This window comes from Podarcis bocagei (assembly GCF_964188305.1).
Source record: "Podarcis bocagei genome assembly, chromosome: Z".
Classification (NCBI taxonomy): Eukaryota; Metazoa; Chordata; class Lepidosauria; order Squamata; family Lacertidae; genus Podarcis; species Podarcis bocagei.
This window is the reverse complement of record NC_138140.1, coordinates 13,300,215-13,324,817: the sequence shown is the minus strand read 5'-3', so window position 1 is coordinate 13,324,817 and position 24,603 is coordinate 13,300,215. Positions and strand designations below refer to the sequence as shown.

At 44.7% G+C, this 24,603-nt stretch overlaps 1 protein-coding gene across 1 annotated transcript in view; it reads left to right on the top strand.

Annotated features, from left to right (window-relative positions):
- The window catches only part of NSMF (NMDA receptor synaptonuclear signaling and neuronal migration factor), a 54,922-nt gene that overhangs the window by 11,478 nt on the left and 18,841 nt on the right, over positions 1 to 24,603 (top strand). The window contains exons 2-6 of the mRNA XM_081180307.1: positions 8,340 to 8,401; positions 9,224 to 9,757; positions 11,088 to 11,163; positions 21,914 to 21,966; positions 22,415 to 22,504. Of these exons, the coding sequence (XP_081036433.1) occupies positions 8,340 to 8,401; positions 9,224 to 9,757; positions 11,088 to 11,163; positions 21,914 to 21,966; positions 22,415 to 22,504 (815 nt within the window). The remainder of the gene's footprint in view (positions 1 to 8,339; positions 8,402 to 9,223; positions 9,758 to 11,087; positions 11,164 to 21,913; positions 21,967 to 22,414; positions 22,505 to 24,603) is intronic.

Below are 24,603 nucleotides of genomic sequence, written 5' to 3'. Positions count from 1 at the left end.
GTTGGATTACCACGGTTGCATCATTGCCTTACTTACCTGCATTGGAGATGAGTGGCTTACCTGTACACAGCATATGGGAAATAAATAAAAAAGCTGAAAGGAAGCTAAGTGCATGAGCATGTACAGAGTGCACATCCCTTGTCCAATACAGCAGTGTTCTCATATCCTGCTGCTTTCTTGCTTTAAAAAAAGTGTGTAGCTGCAGAGTTGTTTTGCTTCCTTATTTTTTTTTTTTTAAAATTAATGCATCCTAGTAATGTGGTTGACAATTAATAAATGCATTTATTTATGTATTGATATATCTGGACTTTATTTCATTTGCATTCCTGAGTTTGGGGTTGATACACAATTTTATAAGCTCTTTAAGAGATCAATTAAAATCAGATGTCATCAAAGTCCTGCTTTAGAATACTTCAGTCTATCTACCAAGCTCTAATAGGTTTCTGACTATTCTTAATGTTTATGGCTATTTATTTATTTATTATTTTTATGGCATTTATATCCCACCTTTTCCTCCAAGATGTTCAAGGTGGTGTACATGATTCTCCCCCTCCGAATTCCCACAACAACCCTGTGAGGTAGGTTAGGAAATTCCCAGCCTCCCTCCCATGTGACTTTCAGCTTATTCATGTTTTACTGTATTTGATTTATCTTGCTCTCAGAATGGGTTCCAGCAGTGGATTTGTGTGTTCTTGTGTTAAAATGTCACACGGGCAACAGTCACTCTCTACATATCCTAGAAACTTTGATGACATATCAAAAATGATCTGGATGGCACTTTTAATTTTTTTATCTGTTTTTTTTAAAATTGCATTTATATTACACTTTCCCCCCAAGGAAAGGCAATGCAGGTGGTTCTCCCCATCCTTTTTATCTTCACAACAATACTGTTAGGCTGAGAGAGACAGTAACAGTCCCAAGTTCATCCATTGATTTGAAACCCTGGGCTGGGTCTAGACACATCATAGATGCGTTTCAGTTACGCATTGTAAATTTAAACAGGGAAAAACGAGACTCCACAGCGCCACCTGGGGCACAGTGTTATATTGCATATACTGTACAACACATATAAATTGCTTTTTCTTTCCCAATTTAGCAGAGTCCCTGGTTTCCTGGGTTCTAGTCCCTGTGTGCTATCACTGTATAAAAAGGGTTTGTGCAGAGAGCATGTGCCAGTACTTCCAGGTAGAAGTTGAGTGAATCACTGCTGGCTACGTCACAAGATTTTGTTTTTGTTTTGCAACATGTACGTGATGTTGCCATCCTGCACTTCTAAAAATGTTTTCATCCAGATTTCTCCTTGCTGCAGAAAATCCAATATGCAAAAATAACCGATTATCATGACCACAGCTGCTGCGGGTGTGGAAGCACATTAGTGCATTTTTGCAAGCTGGAAAGGGAGTGTTGTCACATGTGTGGTGACATTTCAGTGGTGGTCACGATTGCTATCATGGTTGCCAGAGAATTCCAACAAAAACAGAAAAGGAAGTGGGAATCACTATAGGTCTACTGGTTCATCTATGGTTAGGAACAGAAATCAGTTAAAAAATGCAATCAGTAGACACAGATCTCACTATCCGAACACAATGCATGATCACGAAAACGTTTGTTAGGGGAGCATTCGCATAGCAAATCAACAATTCTCATTGATTCCTATGGCAAAATTCCTAATGTGTTTTGGGCCATTTTGGCTGTCAACTAACAATTCCTTTATTTCTACATTGTTTTTCCAATCAGAGCAGTCAGCATTGGTCTAGATGGACTCTAGTGAACTGAGTCTGCATAAGCAGCTTCACACATTTAAGTCTAGGACCTGCCAATCAGAAGGTCAGTGGTTCGAATCCTCATGATGGGGTGAGCTCCCGTTGCTTGGTTCTAGCTCCTGCCAGCCTAGCAGTTCGAAAGCACGTCAAAGTGCAAGTAGATAAATAGGTACCGCTCCGGCGGGAAGGTAAACGGCATTTCCGTGCGCTGTTCTGGTTCGCCACATGACCCGGAAGCTGTACGCCAGCTCCCTTGGCCAATAAAGCGAGATGAGCGCCGCAACCCCAGAGTCAGCCACGACTGGACCTAATGGTCAGGGGTCCCTTTACCTAATGCTCTTCCCAGTGTGGTCTGACAGGGGTATTCCCTGACATCTTTTCAGCACCAGTTGACCTCCCCACCCCTGGCTTTCGATTAGACTGAAAAGATGTTGCTTTTGTCATTAGTGTGCTGCCAAAGGTTTCTGTGGCTGTTATAGGGGGTTGCTTTGGTTTGTGTGTGGCTGTACAAGCACACATTGACAGTACATTTAACCCCCCCCCCCAAAAAAGAATACCAGGAACTGTATTCCACAGTTAGTAAAGGTAAAGGTAAAGGAACCCCTGACTACTAGGTCCAGTCGTGACTGACTTTGGGGTTGCGGCGCTCATCTCGCTTTATTGGCTGAGGGAGCCGGCGTACAGCTTCCGCGTCATGTGGCCAGCATGACACAGTTACAGGGCTACAATTCCCAGAGCCCATAAACTACAGTTCCCAATATTCTTCATTTGAGGAAGGGACAATATGCTTTAAACGTGATTTAAATGTACACAGCCTTGGTTTTCAATTGTGTTGTCAGTCATTTGTAGACCTTCGGGGAACTCACCAATAACAAGCCTAATAAGTAAGAAGAAGGACATAAGAAGAGCCTGCAGGATCAGGCCAGTGCCCCATTTAGTCCAGCATCCTGTTCTCACTTGCAGTATGTGTGTTCGTGTGTGCTAGGTTCCATCCCTTAGCCCTGGCTGAGCCAGTTGTTGTTTAATGTTGCTAGAGAGAGGCATTATCGCTTAAGTATGAAAGGTCAGGATGCAACCCTGTGACATGGACAAAGGAGGACCATTTGCATTTTTTAATTTTTATTTTTGCAAAGCTCTGGGTTTGCAAATTGCCAGTTAATGTTTTGAAATCGTTGTATTTCCAAAGAACGTCACCCAGACAAAAGCCTCGTCTCTGAGCACAGCCTGGTTGATGATGGTGAAGGACTTTGTTGGGCTGGACGCCAAGTTCTCAGGCTGTCTCTGTTTTTCTCCCTCTCTTGCTTTACTTTGTCTGTTAATGGAGCTGCTGGCCAGTGTGCCTACCTGCAGGGACCAAGCACTTTTAGCAAGGGAGTCAAAACAAATCTGAGTGAGAGCTCAAGAGGACAGGCATATGACCAGAAAGCCGTCTCATCAGTTAGGGTGGATGAACCATCAATTTCACTTTCCGTTTCTCACTTTCCTAATTGTTAGCATCACATTTCAGTATCAACTAGCAATTAATTTTTGTTTTTAATTCTCATGGGACTCTTTCTCTCCCCAGCAACATTATTTGGAGCAAAATTCTAACACAGTGGTACCTTGGTTTTAGAACAGCTTAGTTTATGAACAACTTGTATTAAGAACGCTGCAAACCCAGAAGTAGATGTTCTGGTTTGTGAACTTTGCCTTGGAATAAGAACATGTTTCGCTTACTGTTGAGTGTGTTCCATTTGTAAATTGAGTCCCCCACTGCTCCCTGTTGAGTCTGTCGGCTGCTGAGTCCTGAGCACCCACACAACACAGAGGTGATATTTGGAGCTTTTGTTTTTGCTATTTTTTTGCATTTTTGTTTGTGTGGCTTTTTTCAGTTTTTTGACTGTGACTTGTTCTTCGTTTTGTGGGACCGACTTGTGACTGTGGCTTGTGACTTTGTTTTCATGACTGTGTGGAACCCAGTTCAGCTACTGATTGATTGTGTGACTGCAGAAATGGAACCCAGCTCTGAAAAACAAATAACGTGCACATAAGAAAAATAATAATTTTATTTTTTATCATCTACAATACTGTCTTATTTATTTTATAGTACAGTTCACTGATTATTGCTTTCATTTTATGGATCAATGATCTCGTTAGATAGTAAAATTCATGTTGAATTGCTGTTTTAGGGTTTTTTAAAGTCTGGACTTGATTAATCCATTTTGTAATACTTTCTATGGGAAAGCGCGCCTTGCTTTTGGAACGATTTGGTCTTGGAATAGACTTCCGGAACGGATTAAGTTTGGGAACCAAGGTACTACTATAGATCTGTACAAAACTGGACCAACAAATGCAAAACTCTTACCATCAAATATGTAATGGTCACTGATGTCTTTAATGATGCTGTCTCCATAGTTTACAAAAAAAAAAAAAATGTACTAAGAATAAGGAGTCAAAATTCTCACTATTTTATTATTCTGTGATATCTGATTATGGCCTTCCAGGTTATTAATTTTAATTTTAGTTGAAGGCATATACCCATTTCTATATGCAGTTTTGCCTAATATACCCATTTTTTGCACGCATTTCACTAATACAATGCATTTTGGGGTATATTATTTTTGCATACAGAATCCATTTTTATCCATATTCTCACCTAACTTGCCTTTTTGTACCCCAATATGGCTGGAGAACTGTATTCCTAAATTCAGAGAAGTGTTGGTTTGCATATTGTTTTGAGCAGTACAGTCTTAGAACAGTTTGCAAATGCAAACCAGCTTTCTTTCACCATGCTTGCCTTCTGGCTACCTTAGGCAGAAACCCATTTTGCTGCAACATTTTGGAGCAAGCCCATACTTTCGTTGCAAAGGTCCTCAAACCTTCTTGGTTTAAGAAAAACAACAACTGAGGAGCCCAGTTCTGAAAAACAAGGATAGCAGAACTGGGTGTTCTCACACTATTTGCAAAAGAAAACCTGCCAGGAAAACCACACTCCAGAAAGCTAAATAGAGCAACCAAGCAAATAGGAAGGAGGAGTTAAGTGACCCAGTCAGTCCTCCTTTCATCTCCATGGCAGTTGAAATTGACCATTCTCTAGTTAATGGCAACTGCTTAACCGCTTGGCTGCAAAATGTCCCAGGTTCAGTTCCTGGAATCTCCAGATATGGCTGAGGACATGGGTGTAGCCAGGATTTTTGTTAAGGGGGATAGGCCTTTTGTTTAGGGGGACAGAACCTCAGTTTGCTATGTATTTTTATGTATCTTATGATTTTAATCATTGATTTTAAAATATTGATTTATTCAAATCATCGATTTCAAAAACCATCATTCAAATCATCGATTTCAAAAAATCATAATCCTCAAATTCAAAATATAGTGGGACCTCGGGTTACCTACGCTTCAGGTTACAGATGCTTCAGGTTACAGACTCCGCTAACCCAGAAATAGTACCTCGGGTTAAGAACTTTGCTTCAGGATGAGAACAAAAATCGTGCTCCGGTGGAGCGGCAGCAGCAGGAGGCCCCATTAGCTAAAGTGGTACCTCAGGTTAAGAACAGATTCAGGTTAAGAACGGACCTCCAGAACGAATTAAGTTCTTAACCCGAGGTACCTCTGTAATCATGATGAAAACCACTGATTTCAAAACAATCATGATTCAAAAGCATTGATTCTAGAATCAGCATGATTTAGATCACTGATTTCAAAAATAACAGTGATTAAAATCATTTATTTCAAAATAACGATGATTTAAAATGATTGATTTTTTAAAAATATTGATTTAAAAATCCCCTTGGCTATGCTCATGACTAGGAGAGATACCCTAGGGAGCTGCTACCAAGGCATATGGGTCAGTTGTCTTACACAGTAAAAGGCATCCACCTAGGGGCCCTTGAGCCTTCGGCAAATAGCTGTATTGCCGTCCTCCCCACCTCACCCCCCCCCCAAATCTGCGACACAGCCGAGGTTGCTTGTACAGGAAGATGCCTCCTCATGGCATGCACTGGTCTCTGCCTGGAAGCTGCTCCAAGGACCACTTTGTTCCCACTCTTGCAGCAGGTCTCAGCAGAGTCCTTCCAAGGGCAAAGCAGCTGGGGAATGACGATGCTCCAGGTGTTGTGGGAGGGTACCAATGCCTGATAGGTGAATTTTGCATGCCTGGCGAACTCCTAGGTACACCTCTGCAGCCACCTGTGTTCATAAAAAGCATCTATAGCTCAGTGGTTAGAATATCTGCCTCACATGTGGAAGGCCCAGGTGCATTGGACGAGTGGTCTGACTCTGTACAGGGAAGCTTCCTGTAGTCCTATCTAATCCATCCCATTATTCAGAACAATGAGGACTAGAATCTTTCTTCATTTTCATAGCTTCCTGGTAGAGCACATGCTTTACATACAAAAAGTCCTCAGCGTGACTGGGAAAGACTCCTGGGGAGCTGCTGCCAGCCAGTGTAGGCAGTATTGAGCTGGGTGGACGAATTTTCTGTATGCTGCTTCCTAATGCAACTGCAGAAGGTCCGAGATAAAAATGCATCACTAGTTTAAAATGTTGTGGGCAGGAAAGAGTGTGAAAAATCAGCTGCTAGTCAGAGGAGACACTACAGGGCTACCTGAAAGAATGGCCTGACCTGGTGCAAGACAGGTTTCCTATTCTTTATCATCAGTGGTGGACCAGTCCATCTGATTCATCTACATGTTGTCTGTAGAGACTGTGGAAGCATTTTGAAATCCTAAGTGCTGACATTCACATTGTTTTGCGCACATTACTTGCCTGGAGACCCGCATTGCAAAATGAAGAGAAGGACAAAATTCCGAAGGATGGTTTTGCTTCAGTATGCTTATGGCTTCGGAAAGCGTACTTTAAGTAGGTTGTCCTTCAAATGCAAACTGAATCAGATTTCTCCTTTAAATCTTAGTTCAGCAAGAGCCCTAAATCCGCTTTATTTGCAGCACTTGGGTTTTCCAGTATGTGATTGCATCCCACCTGCAAAATAGTGACACCCTGGATGTGCCCTCCAACCGCCTCAGCTGGATTTCCATCTCTGTCACCGTCCTTTGGGTTATGACTGGAAAAGGTGCAAGCTTTTAGCTGGTGGTGGAATTTTCCAGTGGGAAACGACTCTCTTTTTCTTCCCCTGGGCTGTGAAAGAGCCTCTACATAGTCCTTCGAGAGATGGCGCAGCACACTCCTGCAGTCAAGCATGCTTGAAAAGGACAGAACAAAAAGTGCCCTTGAGCGTAGATGGTTCAGCGCAGTGCTGTGGCAAAGAGGTAGCATCTTCTCCTTGATGCGTTCAGTGATGGTGGCAGGGAAGGATCGAGTTGGTTCTCTGGATTGCCCTTACCAGATCTATCTGTTTTGGTTTGAAGCCTGGAAGTGACATCCCTCTGATCCACATCCACACCCTGCACCTAACCTACCTCACAGGGTTGTTGTGAGGATAAAATCAGGAGGAGGAGAACTATGTAGCCAACTCCAGCTCCTTGAGGTGGGATGTAAATATAATAAATAGCATTTTTGTACCACGCTAAGAGTCATGGAGAATCCTGAAAACTGTACTGGTGACCTCTACAGTTGCAAGCCCAACTTAACAAACCACAGTTCCCAGGACTCTCTGTATGTTAAAGTGATATAAGAATGCTTGACCTCTGTATATCACTGGACTACAACTCCCATCATTCCTGACCATGGACCATTCTGGCTGGGGCCAATAGTATTCATAGCCCAGCAATTTCCAGAGGGCACTCTCTTGGCTTCCCCTGCTTTAGATTTTCTTGGTACAGGTTTTGGGGTACTGTCCTGGATGACACAATTGTGATTGTGCGGCAGAGTGGATGACTCATTTTTCTAAGAGGCTGCAGTTTTGGAATGGCTAGGGACTAGTCTCTCTCTCTCAGTTTCTTTGTCATTTCCCAGCCCCTCTCTCTCTTACACTTTGGGTGATCCGCAGCCAATTGACAGAGGTGCTTTGCCCATCACATCAATGAACCTCATCTTGCACTTACCCCCCCCCCATTAATACAGAATGCAAGAGTCCCCCGATGTTGGACTACAACTCCCACAATCCCTAGCTAGCAGGACCAGTGGGTCAGGGATGATGGGATGTTGTAGTCCAACAACATCTAGAGACCCAAGGTTGAGAAAGGCATTCTTGGATCCAAATGAAAGCAGGCGAGTCTGATTTCCTGACATTGCTGTTTGTTCATTTTTATCTAAAAGCAGCTGTGAGTTGTGACAGAGAGAGCAGTCTCTCACTGGAACAGAGGTACTGGAAGGAGAATAACTTAACCTTTCTGCCTGTGTGGTTTCCACAGTCTGCCTATCCCCCACTTCTAAGTTGCTTTTTTGCCACCCAACATACAGGTATATTCCTCCACTATTAGGATAATGGCAGCTTTGAGGTGTGTGAGTCAAAGAGTGAGTGGCTTCTCTTTGTGGGTTGTGGGTGGGGATTTCCCTCATTTTTATGAGGGTGACAAAACACTTTGGAGCTGGATTTTGCTAGTTTGCTTTGCTAACTCTCACTCTCTCTCTCTCTTTCCCCCTTTTTTCCTCTTTCTCTCCACCATTTTGTGCTTCTGCACACCTGACAATTTGAAGAGCGGCGAGGGCTTTTGGAGATTATCTCTCTCAGAACCATCCGGAAGGCCAGAATGGTTCAGGTAGGAGGATGTGTTGATTTTTATGTTATACTCATGTTTAATATTATTTATAGGCTACTTGAGGCACATTTTCCAAAAGAGCCCTGTCAAGGTTGTTTGTGTGGGTGTGGTATTGTTCAAAATATTTAATTTAATTTATTTATTTCATGCAATTTATAAGCTGCTTGATTGTAAACAAAAACAAAACCTCAAAGCAATTTACAAAAAGGATAAAACAATAAAATGATCAGTAAATAAAAGGTGGTTTTTGTTTTTGTTTTTTGCATGACTTGCTGCAAAACTTTGTGGTGTCCGGTTATAGAAGGATATGCAAAAAGAAACCTGCATTTTTAAAATTTATACAATGTAATATACAGCGCTGGTGTGTGTGTGCTGCCATTATGCAGGAGTGTAGAAAGGGTTGGTGTGGTGTTGGATTAAGAATTCAGCTGCCTGAGAAACTTGGCTTTAATTTCATTTATTAAAGGTTTTAGTCCTCGTGAGTTTCTGCACTGCATTTATGAAAATGTAAATTTCCAAACTAGAGGGAAAATTCCCAAACTAAATTTAATAATGGTGATAATGATCATATGTTTGAAAGTGGGCAGGTAATATGATCTGAAATTTCAGAAGGAAGATTCAGAAGGCTGAATATGTTTCCATTGTCAGGACATGGGGCTTTACTATCTTATGAACATCAGAAATGCCCTGCTGGAAATGTCTGAACTCAAAGTCAGAACAGCTGTCCATCTTCACATCCTGGACTCCAAATTTCTTTTCACACTGGAGAAAAAGAAAGCTGGCATCTGTAACTCAGGTTCTCATATGCTCCTTTCCTTCCAGATCACCTGCTTGCTGAATCCTACGTTGGGCAGGAGGACTCCCCAGATATGCACCAGGGAGCCCAGAACAAGCGCCGCCTTTCCCTCATTTCTGACGGCAAATTCGAACGCAGCTTCTCAGAGGAGCGTGGCGAGAAGCTGGCAGGCGAGGGGCCCAAACCACGGGTCTACACTATCTCCGGAGAGAGGCCTATGCTCTCCCAGCACCAGAGTGAGAGCATGGAGCTGGTGGTCATCAAAGGGGCTGAGGCTGAGGAGGAAGAGGAGGAAGACTGCTCCCAGGGCCAGCCTCTCCAGAATGCGGTCAGCTCCCACAACATTGGGAGGCACTGCAAAGGGAGCTGGGCAAGCAGCCGCCAGGTCTCCAAGGAGTGCCCCGGCTGCACCCACCTGGCTGCTCCTTCCCAGCATGCCTTCGACATAGAGCATCCTCACCCCCACCACCCCCATCACCACCACCACCACCACCAGGCCGGCGAGACTGGCTGGCGCCGGAAAAAGCTGGAGAGAATGTATAGCATTGACCGTGTGTCAGGTTAGTAACGGAATAAAAGAAACCAATATAGCTCGAATGAAAGGCCTGTGCTCTTGTCTTCAACAGTGGGTAGTCTGGAAAAAATGTGGGTGGGGTGACACCCAGCTCCTGTAGCCAGTGTGGTATAGTGGTTAAGAGCAGTGGACTCGTAATCTGGTGAACCGGGTTCGCTTCCCCACTCCTCCACATGCAGCTGCGGGGTGACCTTGGGCCAGTCACACTTCTCTGAAGTCTCTCAGCCCCACTCACCTCACAGAGTGTTTGTTGTGGGGGAGGAAGGGAAAGGAGAATGTTAGCCACTTTGAGACTCCTTAGGGTAGTGATAAAGCAGGATATCAAATCCAAACTCTTCTTATTCCTTGCAGCTAGCAATTGGAGGGTGAGACAGTTTCTGAAAGTGGAGGTTCCACTTATCATTTACACTGCTGCTCCACTTACTTTTGGCTCTTGCTCCACCCATCGCAGGCATGTGGCCCCCAGAAGGTTTGCTAGGAAAGGAAATGTGGCCCTCGGTCTGAAAAAGGTTCCCCAGCCCTGCCATCTAGGATTTAGCTCCACGCCCAGTTAGATGTTGTGATCTGCATTATGGTTGGATGGCTGACAACTCTCTGGTTTTGTTTATTAAATGATAAAGTAATGTACAAGTCATGAAAATTCTGTGGCGGGTAACTTAGTAAAGGAAGGGTACTGGTGGAACAAATAGCAAAGTGCCCGTTACAGAGTTTTAATTAATTTTGGATTCTGAAGCTCTGTAGTCAAAGGATAAAAAACATAAGGAAAGACTGGCTGCTAGAATAGGTTAGTGGGGCATCTAACATCCTGTTCTCACAGTAGCCAGATGCCCATTATGGAAAGCCCCAAACAGGAGCTGAGTCCAATAGCACTCTCCCACTTGCGAACTCAAGGAACTGGTATTCAGAGGAATACTGGCTCCCTTGGTGTAAGGAGAACAAAGCCATTGTGGCTAGTATCAGGTTCATATGGGGAGATCTTTCAGGTATCCTGGGCTCAAGCTACAGAGCCAGCATTGCTAATAACCATTGATAGATCTGTCTTTCTCCATGAAGCTCTCTAATCCGCTTTGAAAGCTTAATGAGGCTGAAGTCCATCACCATCTTTTCGTTCTCCTGCTGTCTGAAGTGTTTTCTTTTGTCTGTCCTACTTAATTTCATCAGATGATCTGCTCTTCCTTTCATTCCATGATAACTCTGGTGAGGGTAAAACATATCTCTTTATGCTTTGTCCACACCATGCGTAGTGAACTTCAGTCGTGTTCCCTCTTTTCCCAGGACTGAATGCTCATTGCTGTGACTGCTTACCTCTCTTGCAGATGATGTCCCCATCAGAACTTGGTTTCCCAAAGAGAACCTCTTCACTTTTCAAACAGCTACAACAACTATGCAAGCGTAAGTTAGAAAACTGGTTGGCTGGGCATGGAGGAGAGCATGTAAAATGTCTGCATGCTCATTCACTTAACCAGCCATTCTTCTGGGTTCACATAGCATTGTTATAACAGAGACATCAAGCTGCCTTATCTGAGCCAAGCCACTGATCCATCACATTCAGTATTGTCTACAATAACCCACAGCGGCTCCCTAGGCTTTTGGAAGCAGAGCCTCTCTCCTAGCCTTACCAGGGGATTGAACCTGGGAATCTTCTGCATGCAAAGTATATGCTCTGCTGCTGCTGCAATTCATTTAAGAGAGAGAGCAAGGTTCTAGTCCTCATGGTTCTGAATGCAGGGCTGAATTAAACAGGAACACTGGAAGCCTTCCCTTCATGCTTGCTCAACACAGCTTCTTTTGCATGAAATATATTGCCCTTCTTTCTCTCAGTGGCTTCATCTCCACATACATGTTTATATGTGTACATTTTTGCACTCTTTGGAAATGGCCACAGCTACAGCTTTAGTAGAGTCCCATGAGCATGACTTTGTGCTAAATTCACACTTTTAAACTGCCTCATCTTATTAACTTATGAAGGCATGGTAGGGACCTGAGCCTTTGCCTCAGTGTTGGTGGAGCCACAGCTTTGGAAGCTCACACTTCGAAAATGTTTTGGTTTTTTTATTGATAATCATTTGGTGTCAGGTTAAAAACACACGCACACACATGGAGCTGCCGTCTATCTGCAGAGCATGACAATACATTACATTTTTATGTATATAGGAATATATGTATACACCCACCCACCAACCAACCCCACCTTGCTACTGCAGAAAAGTTCAGCTTGTATTTCTTCACTAATATATATTTTCTCTCACTCTTTCTCTCTGCCTCCCCTCTGCTTTTCGTGGGACCATCAGCATCTCGTAAGTACAGCTGCTACCACCCCACAAATTTGTAGCCCCATTTTGACCCATGTTTGTTGGCATCTTTGGGTAAAACCCCCACATTTCCCCGGTATCTTGTCCATATTTGGATGCACAAAAAGGTGACAAGGGCCTTCCAGCCTTCCACCTATTTTTCTTTGAATATGATGTTGTTCCCAGGGTCTCAGCAGTGGAAGACTCAATCATCAAAGATTTAAACCCAGCCAGCAAGCATCTAGCAGCTTGCGTATTCATCCAACCCTCCTCTCTGTTTTCTCCTTTGTTCTTTTTATGATTTTGTTTTTATACCTGTGATCCGTTCTAGGAGACTGGGGATGGAGAGAATCCCTGGCCATGCATCCTTGTAACCTCTTGGTTAGGGAGATGGGGAACCTTTGGCCCAGCTCCCATCAAGCCACACCTGGAGGCTCACAGGTTCCTCTTCCCTGTTCTAGGTTATTTGTAATGCGGATGGGAAGAATGGGCAGCGGGGGTGCAGGGTGTTGAGGCATGGCAAATGACAAGAGAGAAGTTGCCTTACTTAAAATACTCAGCAAACTGAATTTTTGTGGCCCCCCTCCCCAAGAAAGGCCTCTGCCTCAGACATTTCATTGTTAAGGTCCAATTTTTCAGTGTCATTTCTGAAGCTTTCTTCTCTTTTATCCTCTAGGGGTTAGGAGGTAACCATTAAATTATTGCTCGTTCCTTCTCTGAATGCTGTTCTCACAGTAGGCAGTGCAAAACCTTCCTTTACTGATATTGTGGGTTCCATGGTAGGGGGAACATAACTAGAGGGAGTTAGCCCATGATAGGGGAGTGCAGAATGTTAGGCTGCTGCCAATTTATCCGTTCTGGACATAGTCCTTTTTCTCCAGGCTCTTACGATATGCCACCTCCTGATCTATTCTCCTCCCCCTCCCCAAAAAAACTCAGTGTGTGACATACACTCAACATTCCTCCTGACCTATTTTGCCCCTCCCAAAAAAACAGCAGTGCATGGTATACACTCAACATCTCTTCCTAATCTATCTCCCAGTGCAAAACAGGGTATGATACATTCAACATCCCTATTTGCTCCTTCAGCCTCTCTCCCAACTTGTTTGTAGTTCATTTTGTGGCTTGCGTCTCCTTCCTCTTCCTCAAGAGGTTTGCCTCTTGATTGGGAGTCTGCGCTCTCCCTTGTCCTTTGTTGCTGTCCCCCCTCAATGTCGTCTCCCAGTTTCGAAGCTGTTGTAGTTTGGTTTTAATGCCTTAAAACTGGTTTCCCAGGGCATTCAGGGGCTACGCGGAGAGGAAGAGGCGGAAGCGGGAGAATGATTCTGCGGCTCTGATCCAGAGGTACGAGGGCGACTCCTCCTCGCACGAGTTCAATCCTTGCCTTGTTGCATGGGCCACCTGCAAGGGGCATCGGCATTGCTTTTGAAAAAAATAAATGCTGGCAGCGAGATGTTTCAGATGCTGGTACAGAGAACCGAAGAAGCTGATGGCAGTCAATTGGGCAGGTTCTTTGTTCTTAACAGGGCACAGTCCCTCTGAAAGCAAACTTGGCAAGAGCTTGAAGGCCAAATATTTACTAATGTGGTTCGGTTAGATCGTGCAGGACTCGTCACTGATTTTCTGTCCTCCCAGCAAATTGAGATAACTAAACACGGGGTGGGGACCTTTTTCAGCCCAAGGGCCACATTACCTTTGGGGAAAACCTCCTAAGGATCACATTCCACTGGTGAGCAGGTCCAAGGCAAAAGTAGGCAAGACAACAAATGCAAATTTTACTTTGTACAAGAGCCTAGTACAAAGGCTCTTTGCCTCACACCATCTCTCTATCATCCATCCAGGCAAGCAAGAAGCAAGATCAGAATTCAAGGCAGGGCCAGCCCACCCACGAGGCAAGATGAGATGACTGCCTCTTGTGGCAGGTTCCACAGGAGCAGCAGAACTGGCCCCCAAGGAATCATTGCCTGTTGCCACAATGGTGGCAACAATAGCTGTAGTGCACTCCTCTGAGGCCAGGTCAGCCTCCTCTTTGGCAGTCTCCCTCACCCCCCCCCCATAGCAGCCTCTTGGCAAATTGGAGGCCTTGCTAGTCTCCTTCCACCCTTGTTCCTGATGTAGATCTTCACCCACCTCTTCTTCACTGGCTGTGGGGAGGCACCATGTTGTAGTTTGCCTCAGGTGCCAAAGTGTCTTGGTCCAGCCCTGATTCAAGGACACATTCCATCCACACATAAACACACAAGGAGGGCACAGAGCAGGGTCAGTGAGGGGTGTTATCTAGGGAGAGTCCCAAGGCTTGGAAGGCCACGTTTGGCTCTTAGTCCTGAGGTTAGAATCAGAACTTTGCACTGAAAGAGGGAAGGCAACCCCTCCCAAATAGGCCCACACAAAGAGGGCTAAATGTTTTGTGTTAGGGTAGTGTTCAAAGTCCTTTGCATACATTAACTCCACAATTGTTACAATAACCTACTAAGGCAGATAGTTGTTATTTTACCTCCCAGTCCTGCAGACTGGAAGACTGGGGCTGAGTGAGCATGAGACTTACTGTGGCTGAGGTAAGATTTGGAGAGGGGGATGTTCCAGTTCACACTTGTGATCTCCAGCCCTTCTCTAAAAGGAGGGGAACCACATATACTCCTAGGCTTTGCCAAGTTTGCTTTTGCTGGGTGAAGTGGGGAAATGGTGAAGAAGAAGGAAAAGTTGGAGGGAGTCAACCTTTGCAAGAGATGTCCTGTTAAGAAGGCTGTTGTGTTTTACAGTTCCATCTTGGAAAAGTTGGGACGCCTCCCAGCGAAGTGGTTGTACTCTGGACTTGAGCCAACCTGAGATGCGAATCTCCCTGCTTTGTTTTTCTGGTTGCGGGAGAAGGTGGCTGAGTGCATGTTGCTGCGTGGGGCTTTTTTCCAGCAGGTTCGTCTGCCGTCTGGCACCCTCTCCTGGAGCTTCGCAAGGGCAGACCTTGCAGGCGGTTGAATGTGGTTCCCATCTTGGGTTGATGCCGCCAGTTTCCCAGGATGGCCTGGTCTTTCCTGCCGCCTCGTCTTGGCAAGATCCTGCGCTGCAGTCCTAAGCAACCCCCCTCTCCTCCATCCCTGATCCTTTTGCTTAGAAATTGTTGCATGTTCAAGGGGAATAAATGCTTTTTTCCCACCCCCTTTGGTGCTAGGCTGGCCTGCTCACTCTCCTTGGCTCAGAAGGAGAAGCTTGGTGCCAGCAAATTTTGGTCTCTTGATGTGGTGCCCAGTCTGGCAGGGCGAGGGACTCATTTCAAGCTGCTTTCTTTGGTAATCAAACAGTGGCTTTTTGCTGCAGCAAGATTAGGGGGGGCCTTGCTTGAGGCTGGCTGAGGAACTGGGTGTGGTGGTGGCTTATTCTCTTGAGAACTTGTGGGGCAGGGGAGGAAAGCTCTTCATGCTACTACTCCACATGAGGACAGGATCCTGTGCCAAAAGACACCATCGTCACAGGAAGGGAAACAAGCTACTAGTGAAGTGGGGGGGTGTAGCTTTCATTTTTTCATTCTTTGGGGCATTTTGAGAGGCCAAGGGTAGTGCTTTGATTGCAGTGATGCCCCCTTGCCCAGTTTCTGTAGTCTGCGGCAGAAATGGCTTCCCGTATGGCTGCCTTACACTACAGTGTTAAAGAACACTAGGGGTGGGGGTGGGGAGAGAGATTAAATGTTTGTGGCTCTGTCAATGGAGGGGAGATTTTTAGGGGGAAGGTGCAACACCCTCCTCTCTATGGAGGGTGGATGAGTGGAGAGGAAAAGAGACATAGAAAGCCTCCCCCCGCACCATGTCCTCTAGGTCATTGCGTCGTGCCCTGTTTTTGTCCATGGTGGGACATTGCCTTGCCTTGAGGGCTTTGGTGGCAGCTCATAGCTCCCCATTGGTCTGAGGGCCCCACCCCTGGCCTAATGTGTGTGTTCCGTGCCTCCTGCTGGGTCCAGCAATGGGCCTGTGAGTGTCTCCATGGCAACCAGGCCTAGTGTGGATGGAGTCAGTGGTTGGGCTTTGTGTGATCTTGGAAGATGAGGTTCTGTTCTCTTTCATACAAACACACACGGAATCCTTTCTGTGACTGAAATCCATTCTTTGTGCTTGGGTTGCTAAATACTCCCACCCACTCACTCCTTGTATATAGTGAAAGAATTTCTGCACTATTATAGAGTGATTAATTGACTGGAGGAACTTTTATCCAACTTCATGGGAGGGCAGAATAGAGCCTGGGCTGTGTTTGTGGCTGGCTGGCTGGTTGACTGGTCAGCTGGGGTGAATTCAATGCCACCCCTACCCCCCTCCTCACTCACTCTGTTCAGTTTGTTTTAGAGCCAAAATGCAGCTTTTTCACATAACTGCACCATTCAATGATTTGCTTTGCCATTTGGCGTTGTACATACAGTCTCTTTTGAAATCTAAATCTGTTTTAAAATCTCCTGTCTCACCCATCTGCCTTAAAGGCCAGGGTGTGGGTTACAGCAATAAATACGGTACATTTTTAAAAATAATAATAATAAAGATTATCAAAGAAATAAGAGCAGAATTTGCCAAGGCCAAAGAAGTGCTAGACTAGGTTTCTTTTTACGCTCTTGGTTTTAAAATAAAATTTGTGGGGGAATGGAAAAAGAAATAAAAATATTTAAAATCAACAATACATCAAAATAGGGCCATCTGTAAGTCTACCGCAATCCATTTTGAAAAACCTGATGGAAAAGGCAGGTTTTCAGCTGGTGCCTAAAAACAACACTGATATAAATCAGATGTTACACAATAAATCAGATGTTACACAATTACATTTAATTATCCTTAACTAATAATTCTTTTCGTAGTATTTCTTGTAATATTTCAAGTAAACCACCTAGCGTAATCTGTTCATCACAATTACTTTTCAAATATTTCATATATTTACTCCATCCCCAGAATTCTTTTGGGGGAAGTCATGACTATTTAAATTGGTATCATACCGGTATAAAATCTATGTTGTGAATGTAGATTTTCATGGCTGCAATTTACATTAGCTACAATTTCTGGACTGTTGCTCTTTCATCTTCCTCATTCAGCTCTATGTACTTTTGAAGGAAGAAAATGCTAACCAGCCCCACTACCACATCACCAAGAGTCCAATTAATATGTGTGTACGACACTCAGAGACTTAGTGGGTGTCAAGAGAAGACATCCAGGGTGCTATGGGCATCGTATTGTTGGCCCCCTTCATTTTAGATTCTGGTTTGAGCAATGGATTTGTATTTGGATTACGTGGCCTTCAAGATGTCCTTCCGAGTTCTATGAAAATGGAAATTCTAAGCATGGTTTGTCCAAGAATATTTGCCCACTTTAATTTTAGCTCTAAGCTGTTGGGCCCGTTCTGAGTTTGGAGATCTGTGGTTGTTTGCTAACAAGCAAAGGCAAAATTATTGTTTCTCCTTCCAGAAGGAAAACCAGCTCTTAATTATACATGCCTTGCTGGGTCAAACAGAAGGTCCACCTGTTTGCAATGGTGGGGTGTGAAAGCACCAGTTGGCCCCCTGTTGGAGCCCCTGGATCTGGGGCTCAAAGATATGGATGTGCCTCTACTACCTTTGGAGAAATGCCTGTTAATTCTGTTCAGCATTCCGTAGAAAATAACTTCATAGATGTTTCCTATTTTGGATTTTCAGAGGCTCTTTGAAAATAAACTGGCCATGAATAGATTTTTGCCCTACATTTATACAGATTTACTTGGTAGCAGTGGAGGCTGGTTCATTTGGGCAAAGGGGACACTGCACCGCCAACGTCAGTCTATCTCCAACCAACTCCCTCCTGCCTGCCTTCTTACTTCCAACCAGTCCTGGTTGTAAGCTCTGCCTCTCAGAGTCCTCCTCTGTAGTCCCGGTGTTGACCTTGTAGGGAGTAAAATGTGGGAGGATTGGGGGGACATCAGAAGTAATGGCTCTGCCTGCCATTGGTCTGGCGCCATCTACTGTTAGACTTCCTGCCTTCCACCCTTCTGGTCCCAGTGGGCAATAGCCTCCTCTGTCTGGTAGAGTTCCACATTTCTAATGCCTGATAACAGGTAACTTTTGTGCCTGATTTATTTTGATTTTGTTTATTTCATGAACAATTTATATTTATGTGTCTTGTTTTCTGAGGATTCTGGGATGCCATGCCCACAGTAGCAATGCGCTATTGGGTACAGCCCAAGGCACCATGGGCGTAGCCAAGGGGAAGTTGGGGGAAGTTGCTCCCACCAAATCAAGTAAATCAATAAAAATACTTAACTGAGGTTCAGCACACACCCCGCCTCAACATAAATCCTGGCTACGCCCATGCAAACTACTTTGATGCACAAAGCAGAAAATTCAAAATGGTGCTTTACCCTTAGTGTTTTTAAAAATGCTGTTGGGGGCAAGTGCCTGGCAGTGTGTGACAAATAGGGCCAACTCTGATTGCGGTGCCAAAAATATATTCTTTCTCCCCCTACCCACAATCCATAGTGTGTTCATTTCAGTCTCAATTACGGTGCAGGCTATGAAAATTCTTCCTTCTCTCTCTGGACTTTGAAGAAGACCCTGCATTTTTGAAGCTGTGGTAAATGCCACAGGAGATGTACTCCCATGACGGACTTCAAATTTCTTTTTCTAGGTCATATCCCTTATGGGCATATTAGTCCCTGAGAGAGAAAATCCAAATCCTCTTCTCTTTCTTCCCAAGGTGGTAACAACCTAATAATTACTCCCTGTAATAGCGAACTTTGTTCGGTAGGGCCGGCAGAAATTTGAATCGGGGCCCACTAGAAACAAGGAGTTACGTATCAGCATTCTCAAGGGAATGCATTTACCCCTCTGCAATTACAAGAAACTTTTTTAAAAAACCTAAGAGGGTAAAAAAAGAGGGGGTTCTTTTGGGAGGAAGGATGAGATATAAATCTAAAAAATAAATCGACAAACAAAACACATGATTGGCATCCGTTGAAAGTTGTGTGTTGGGAGTGAGGTGGGTGTGCATAAAATGGGGATGGGGTGGGGGGAGAACAACCTTCTTCAGCTGCTTATAGCTGTGTTCCCAAACTTTCCCCCTCACAGACCACTTGAAGATTGCTTAGGGTGTCAGCAAATCCATTAGGTTGCATACACACCGTACATTTAAAGCATATGCCTTTCCCCCAAAGAATTCTGGGACCTGGAGTTTGTTAAGGGTGCTGGGGGGCTTGTCGCTCTGTGAGGGTTGAACTACAGCACCCAGGATTCTTTGGGAGAAGCCATGTGCTTTAAGTGCATGGCATGTATGCTATATGATTTTTAAAATTTTATTTTCACAGACGTGCCGCTGACCACCTGAATGAAGCTCACGGACCACTCTTGGTCCATAAATCACAGTTTGGAAACTCTGGTTTATAGTATTGGAGAAGGGTATGTCTGACTGGCTGGAACCTAAACGAGAGCACACCTCTGTTTGGCTGTAAGGGTAAACTGCAAGCTTTTTTGCTGCAGACCCGACTTGTACATTCAAATAATTTACAGTTGGCTACCCTTCAGTGGTACTCCCAAATCTCCTGCCTGAGGTGAGCATCCTCTCCCTGCAAGCTAAAATTACATCTCTGGGCTTCTTTATGCCATTACTGAGCCAGAATCACAACACTCATTTAAAGTAGTATTGTCATAACACTCATGGCTTCCCCAAATAACCTTAAGAACTGCCATTTGTGAAAAGCTGCTGAGACTTCTTAGGAGAGGACTACAATACCCAGAGTCCCCTAGGAAGAGGGATTGAATCATAGATCATAGAACTGTAGTTGGAAGGGACCCCCGAGAGTCATCGTCCAACCCACTGCATTGCAGGAATCTCAGCTAAAGCATTCATGACAGATGGCCATCCAATGTCTGCTTAGAAACCTCCAAGGAAGGAGAGTCCACACCACTTTCCAAGGGAGTCTGTTTCACTCTTAAAGTGCATTCAGTTTTGTGGAAAATGATCCAAAGAGTAACCATGATGGTTTGGGGAGGGCATTTCAGAGCCACATGAAAGGCCATGCACTCTTCTTTCTTTGGACAAGAGCTCCAAATCCTTCCGCCAGTAAGGCATAAAGCATCTTACAGGGAATAATTTTCAGTAGAAAAGCCCCACTTGGGTTAAGGGCTCAGAAACCCTTCTCTCCTGCATTATTGTTATTCCTTTTCAAATTTCAACCTTGGCATTTGCATGGAATAAGCATTAAGAATCATCCCAAAAATTATAATTGTGGAACAGTGTTCTGCCAGCAATGGAATTCAGAGCAGGTTTCCCCTTACTTAGCAAACACTTCTGCACTGGATTCCTAAAGACAGATGTAGCAATGGCAACCCCCAAGTGGCAACTGTGAATGTAAGCATGCTGGAGCAAGTTGTGGCCAAATGGTGCACTTTCAACTTACCACCACTTGACATCCCTGGAAGATACATGCAGATTTTGCTCCCAAGATGTTAGCTCACATGTTCTCATGAACAGTTGCTGCTCCAGATGTTATTTGTTTGTGTTTTGATGAGCATTTGTTCAGGATCCTGAGCAGCTCCAAAAGTGGTGTAGACATACTTTTATTTTATTTTTAAAATAATGGTTCTGTTTTGCAAATTGCGGCCCCCTAAAAAACAGCAATAACAAAATGGCTACCAATTCCTTCTGTGTCATTGCTACAGTATATACTTGGAAAGAAGGTGATAAATGTTGAAATCAGATAAACAATGAGTAAAACAGCTATCTGATATCACCCCTTCCAAACTCTGCATGGGTCACTGAGAACATGAATTCTCAAGAGAAGTATTTACAAAAGTTAGGAACAGAAACTGTATTGCGTCAAATTGATTAGGGCCACATTCACACCACACATTTAAAAGCTACTATGACTTCTCCCGGGATGCGGGTGGCGCTGTGGGTTAAACCACAGAGCCTAGGACTTGCTGATCAGAAGGTCAGCGGTTCGAATCCCTGCGACAGGGTGAGCTCCCATTGCTCGGTCCCAGCTCCTGCCAACCTAGCAGTTCGAAAGCGCGTCAAAGTGCAAGTAGATAAATAGGTACTGCTATGGTGGGAAGGTAAACGGAGTTTCCGTGCGCTGCTCTGGTTTCTCCAGAAGCGGCTTAGTCATGCTGGCCATGTGACCCGGAAGCTGTACGCCGGCTCCCTCGGCCAATAAAGTGAGATGAGCGCTGCAACCCCAGAGTCGGTCACGACTGGACCTAATGGTCAGGGGTCCCTTATGACTTCTCTCAATGAATTCTGGGAGCTGTAGTTTGCTATGGGTGCTGAGAGTTGTTAGGAAATCTCTCTTCCCCCCTCATGGAGCTCACTAGAAAGAGGTATTGACTGTTAAACCACTGTGAGAATTGTAGCTCTGAAAGGGAAACTGGGGTCTTCTAACAACTCTCAGCACCCTTAACAAAGTACAGCTCCCAGAATTGTTTCGAGGGAAACCATGACTGTTTAAAGTGGTATCTTAGTACTTAAGATGTGTGGTGTGAACATGTCCTCGATGTAAGTTTGCTCTCTTGCATTCCGTTTATCATGCATCAATCTTTCCATGAGCGCATAACGCCAAACATGCTTCTGCCAATATGCAATTAAAACACTAGAAGATGTATTCCAGCCTCCAGCTATGGTTGATCTAGCTACGTCAATAGGAAGTTAATAAGATATTCAGGGAGCTGTTTAGTCCAAAGATTCCTTGCTTTTTTTCTGTGGCTGATCTCTACTCCACACACAAAAAAAAACACCTCCAAATCTCTTTCTATATACAGCTTGATGTATTTACCACCATGATACCTTCTGGGAAATGGCCCACATCACAGTCTTCTTGGCTCCTCAGTATTGACCACCTTCTCTTTGTTCTGCTTCTTCCAGAAACTTCAGGAAGCATCTGCGGATGGTGGGGAGCCGCCGCATGAAGGCGCAGAGTGAGTGAGGGGATGGTGGTGGTGCAGGGTGTGCTGTGTTGAATCACGTCCTGGAGCCCTAGATCTCCTAGACTGGGGAAGCAGAGGGGAATCTGTGGCCTTCCAAATGCTGTTGGACTCACAACTCCCTGCAAGGCAGCAGGGCTCAACAGTCAAGGGTGTTGGGAGTTGCTAGCTTAGCAAAACCTGGAGGGCCATAGAAGTTCCCTGCCCCAGAGAGCTGCTCTTGCCTTGCTTCACCCCCCCCCCCCGTGCCTCGCTTTCTCATCCAGACCGATCCATGAATGTAGCCTTCCTTTTTTTCTCGTTCACCTGCACTAGCTGTTACAGAGTGTGCCTAAAGAGCATGAGATTGTGAGCCAGGGCGGTGTGGTGGTTTTTCTTTTGGCTGGTCGTATAGAAAGCTGTGATAATTTAGTCCCTTATTGCCATTATTTAATTTTTTTAGCCTTTGCCGAGCGCCGAGAGAGGAGCTTCAGCCGGTCCTGGAGCGACCCCACTCCCATTAAGCCCGAAAACCTCAATGATTCCCGAGAAAGTACGTTCCTTTGTTGTGTCCTCGATGAACCTCCCCTCTCGTTCCCTACCTTCCAAAACCCAAAGTCAAACTGGTTTGGCATGGGCTTAGTCACTGGGCCATCCGTGTGAACAATTCCAACTAACCCTTAGGTTTCCCCAGAATCCTGTTCTGTCTGATTTACTGTGGGGATTAAGCTGTGATGCTGCTGTCTTAGGGTGTTTAAATTTGCTGGTCTGTGTGTGAGTTGCAGAGGGCGGCCTCTCACAACAGCTAGAATGGAGGTGAGAGAGTGTCTGTCTCACTGAGCTTCCTTGTAAGCGGGTTCTGCTTGGGGACAGGTCAAAGGTCCCAGGTTCAGGCCCCAGCTCCTCCTATTCAGAATCATGAGAACTGAAGAATAATGATTCAGTGACAGTGTGTCTACTTTGCATTCAGAAGGTCCAAAGGCCCCCAGCAACTCTAGGTTGGGTTGATACACACATTCTTCCTCTAATCCTGGATAGCCACTGCCAATCAGTGTAGAGAATATTGAGCTACGTAGGCAGACCAATGGTCTGATGTGTTGTAAGGCAGGCAGCTATGCTCTTATTTGGTAAGGGCTGTAGCTCAGGGGCTGAGGTACCTGGTTCAATCTCTGGCATCTCCAGGTAGGGAACCCGGCAGATGGCCTTCTCGGTAGTGGCGCCCGCCCTGTGGAATGCCCTCCCATTAGATGTCAAGGAAATAAACACCTATCTGACTTTTAGAAGACATCTGAAGGCAGCCCTGTTTAGGGAAGTTTTTTAATAGTTGATGTTTTGTTGTGCTTTTAATATTCTGTTGGGAACTGCCCAGAGTGGCTGGGGAAACGCAGCCAGATGGGCAAGGTATAAATAATAAAATTATTATGATTGTTGTTGTTATTGTTACTGTTATTATTAGGACTTGTAGTGTCCCCTGAAAGGAAATCCTGGAAAGCAGCTGCCAGTTGGTGTAAACAGTAATGAGCTAGACGGCCCAATGGAACAGACTGTTTCTATGAGGCCAAGGTTACCTGCACAGCCTGCTTGCATTTTCTTCCCACCTGAGAGCTGAAAAGAGGCTGGAGCTAGATAGGACACCAAAAACATGCAGCCTTGCCTCTTGTTATTTGTTTTTTATTTATTAACCCATCCTCCATCTGGGGAACCTTTGATTGTACAGTTGTACAGACAATCCTCATTTTGCGCTGGGGCTACAGAGCGCACATCAACCCATTCTGACTCCACTCCACCCCTTTTCATGACATCTTTATGGTGCTTTGGGGCTACTTTCAGGTTTGGTGCCATGATGTGCAATCACACATCATTCAGATGCGCCTAAGCCGGGAATTGGTAGTTCATCAACAACTCCCATCATCCTCCCATTCAGTGTTGGCCATGATGACGGGAGCTGATGGCACGCAGAGGTTGTTGGGCTTTGCGTGCCATCAGCTCCCATCATCATGGCCAACATGGTCCTCCAAAGGCTCCCCAGCCCTGATATATAGAGATAGCAAGAGGTATCACACATAATATAAGCAAACCACACAATAAAATTATAATACCGCAAAACTTTGCATCAGAGTAAATAGAGACAGCTAAGTACAGTATCAATGGCAGTACAATAAAACCTTTTTAGATGCTCAAGTGGTTCTTCCACTCCTCAATTAATTTCCACAAGTACCCTACAAGGTAGGTGAGCTGGCCCAGGGTCACCTAGTGAGCTTCATGCTTGAGTGTGGGATTCGAACCCTGGTATCCCAGGTCTTAGTCTGAAACTCTAACCACTACATCACACTAGCTATCATTGTGATGATAGCAGTGCCAGTCAGAGTGACAAGGGGAGACCATTCCACCAATGAACCTCTGTGGTATCACCACTTTATTCATTTATAAGATTTCTTACCTGCCTTTCATCCTATGCTCCTAGAGTGGCTTGCAATTTTAATATATAGGTATAAAAACAGATCAAAAGAGTTAAAGATTTTAAAGAAGTTTGAAACATTCCAACTGGAACAGAACAGTATGAATTCAACTCAAGATTATGGGTTCCTCAAAGCAAAGGAATCTTAGTTGTCAAAGACCAGAGCGAAGAGTTTCATCTTCAGCAAATAGTGA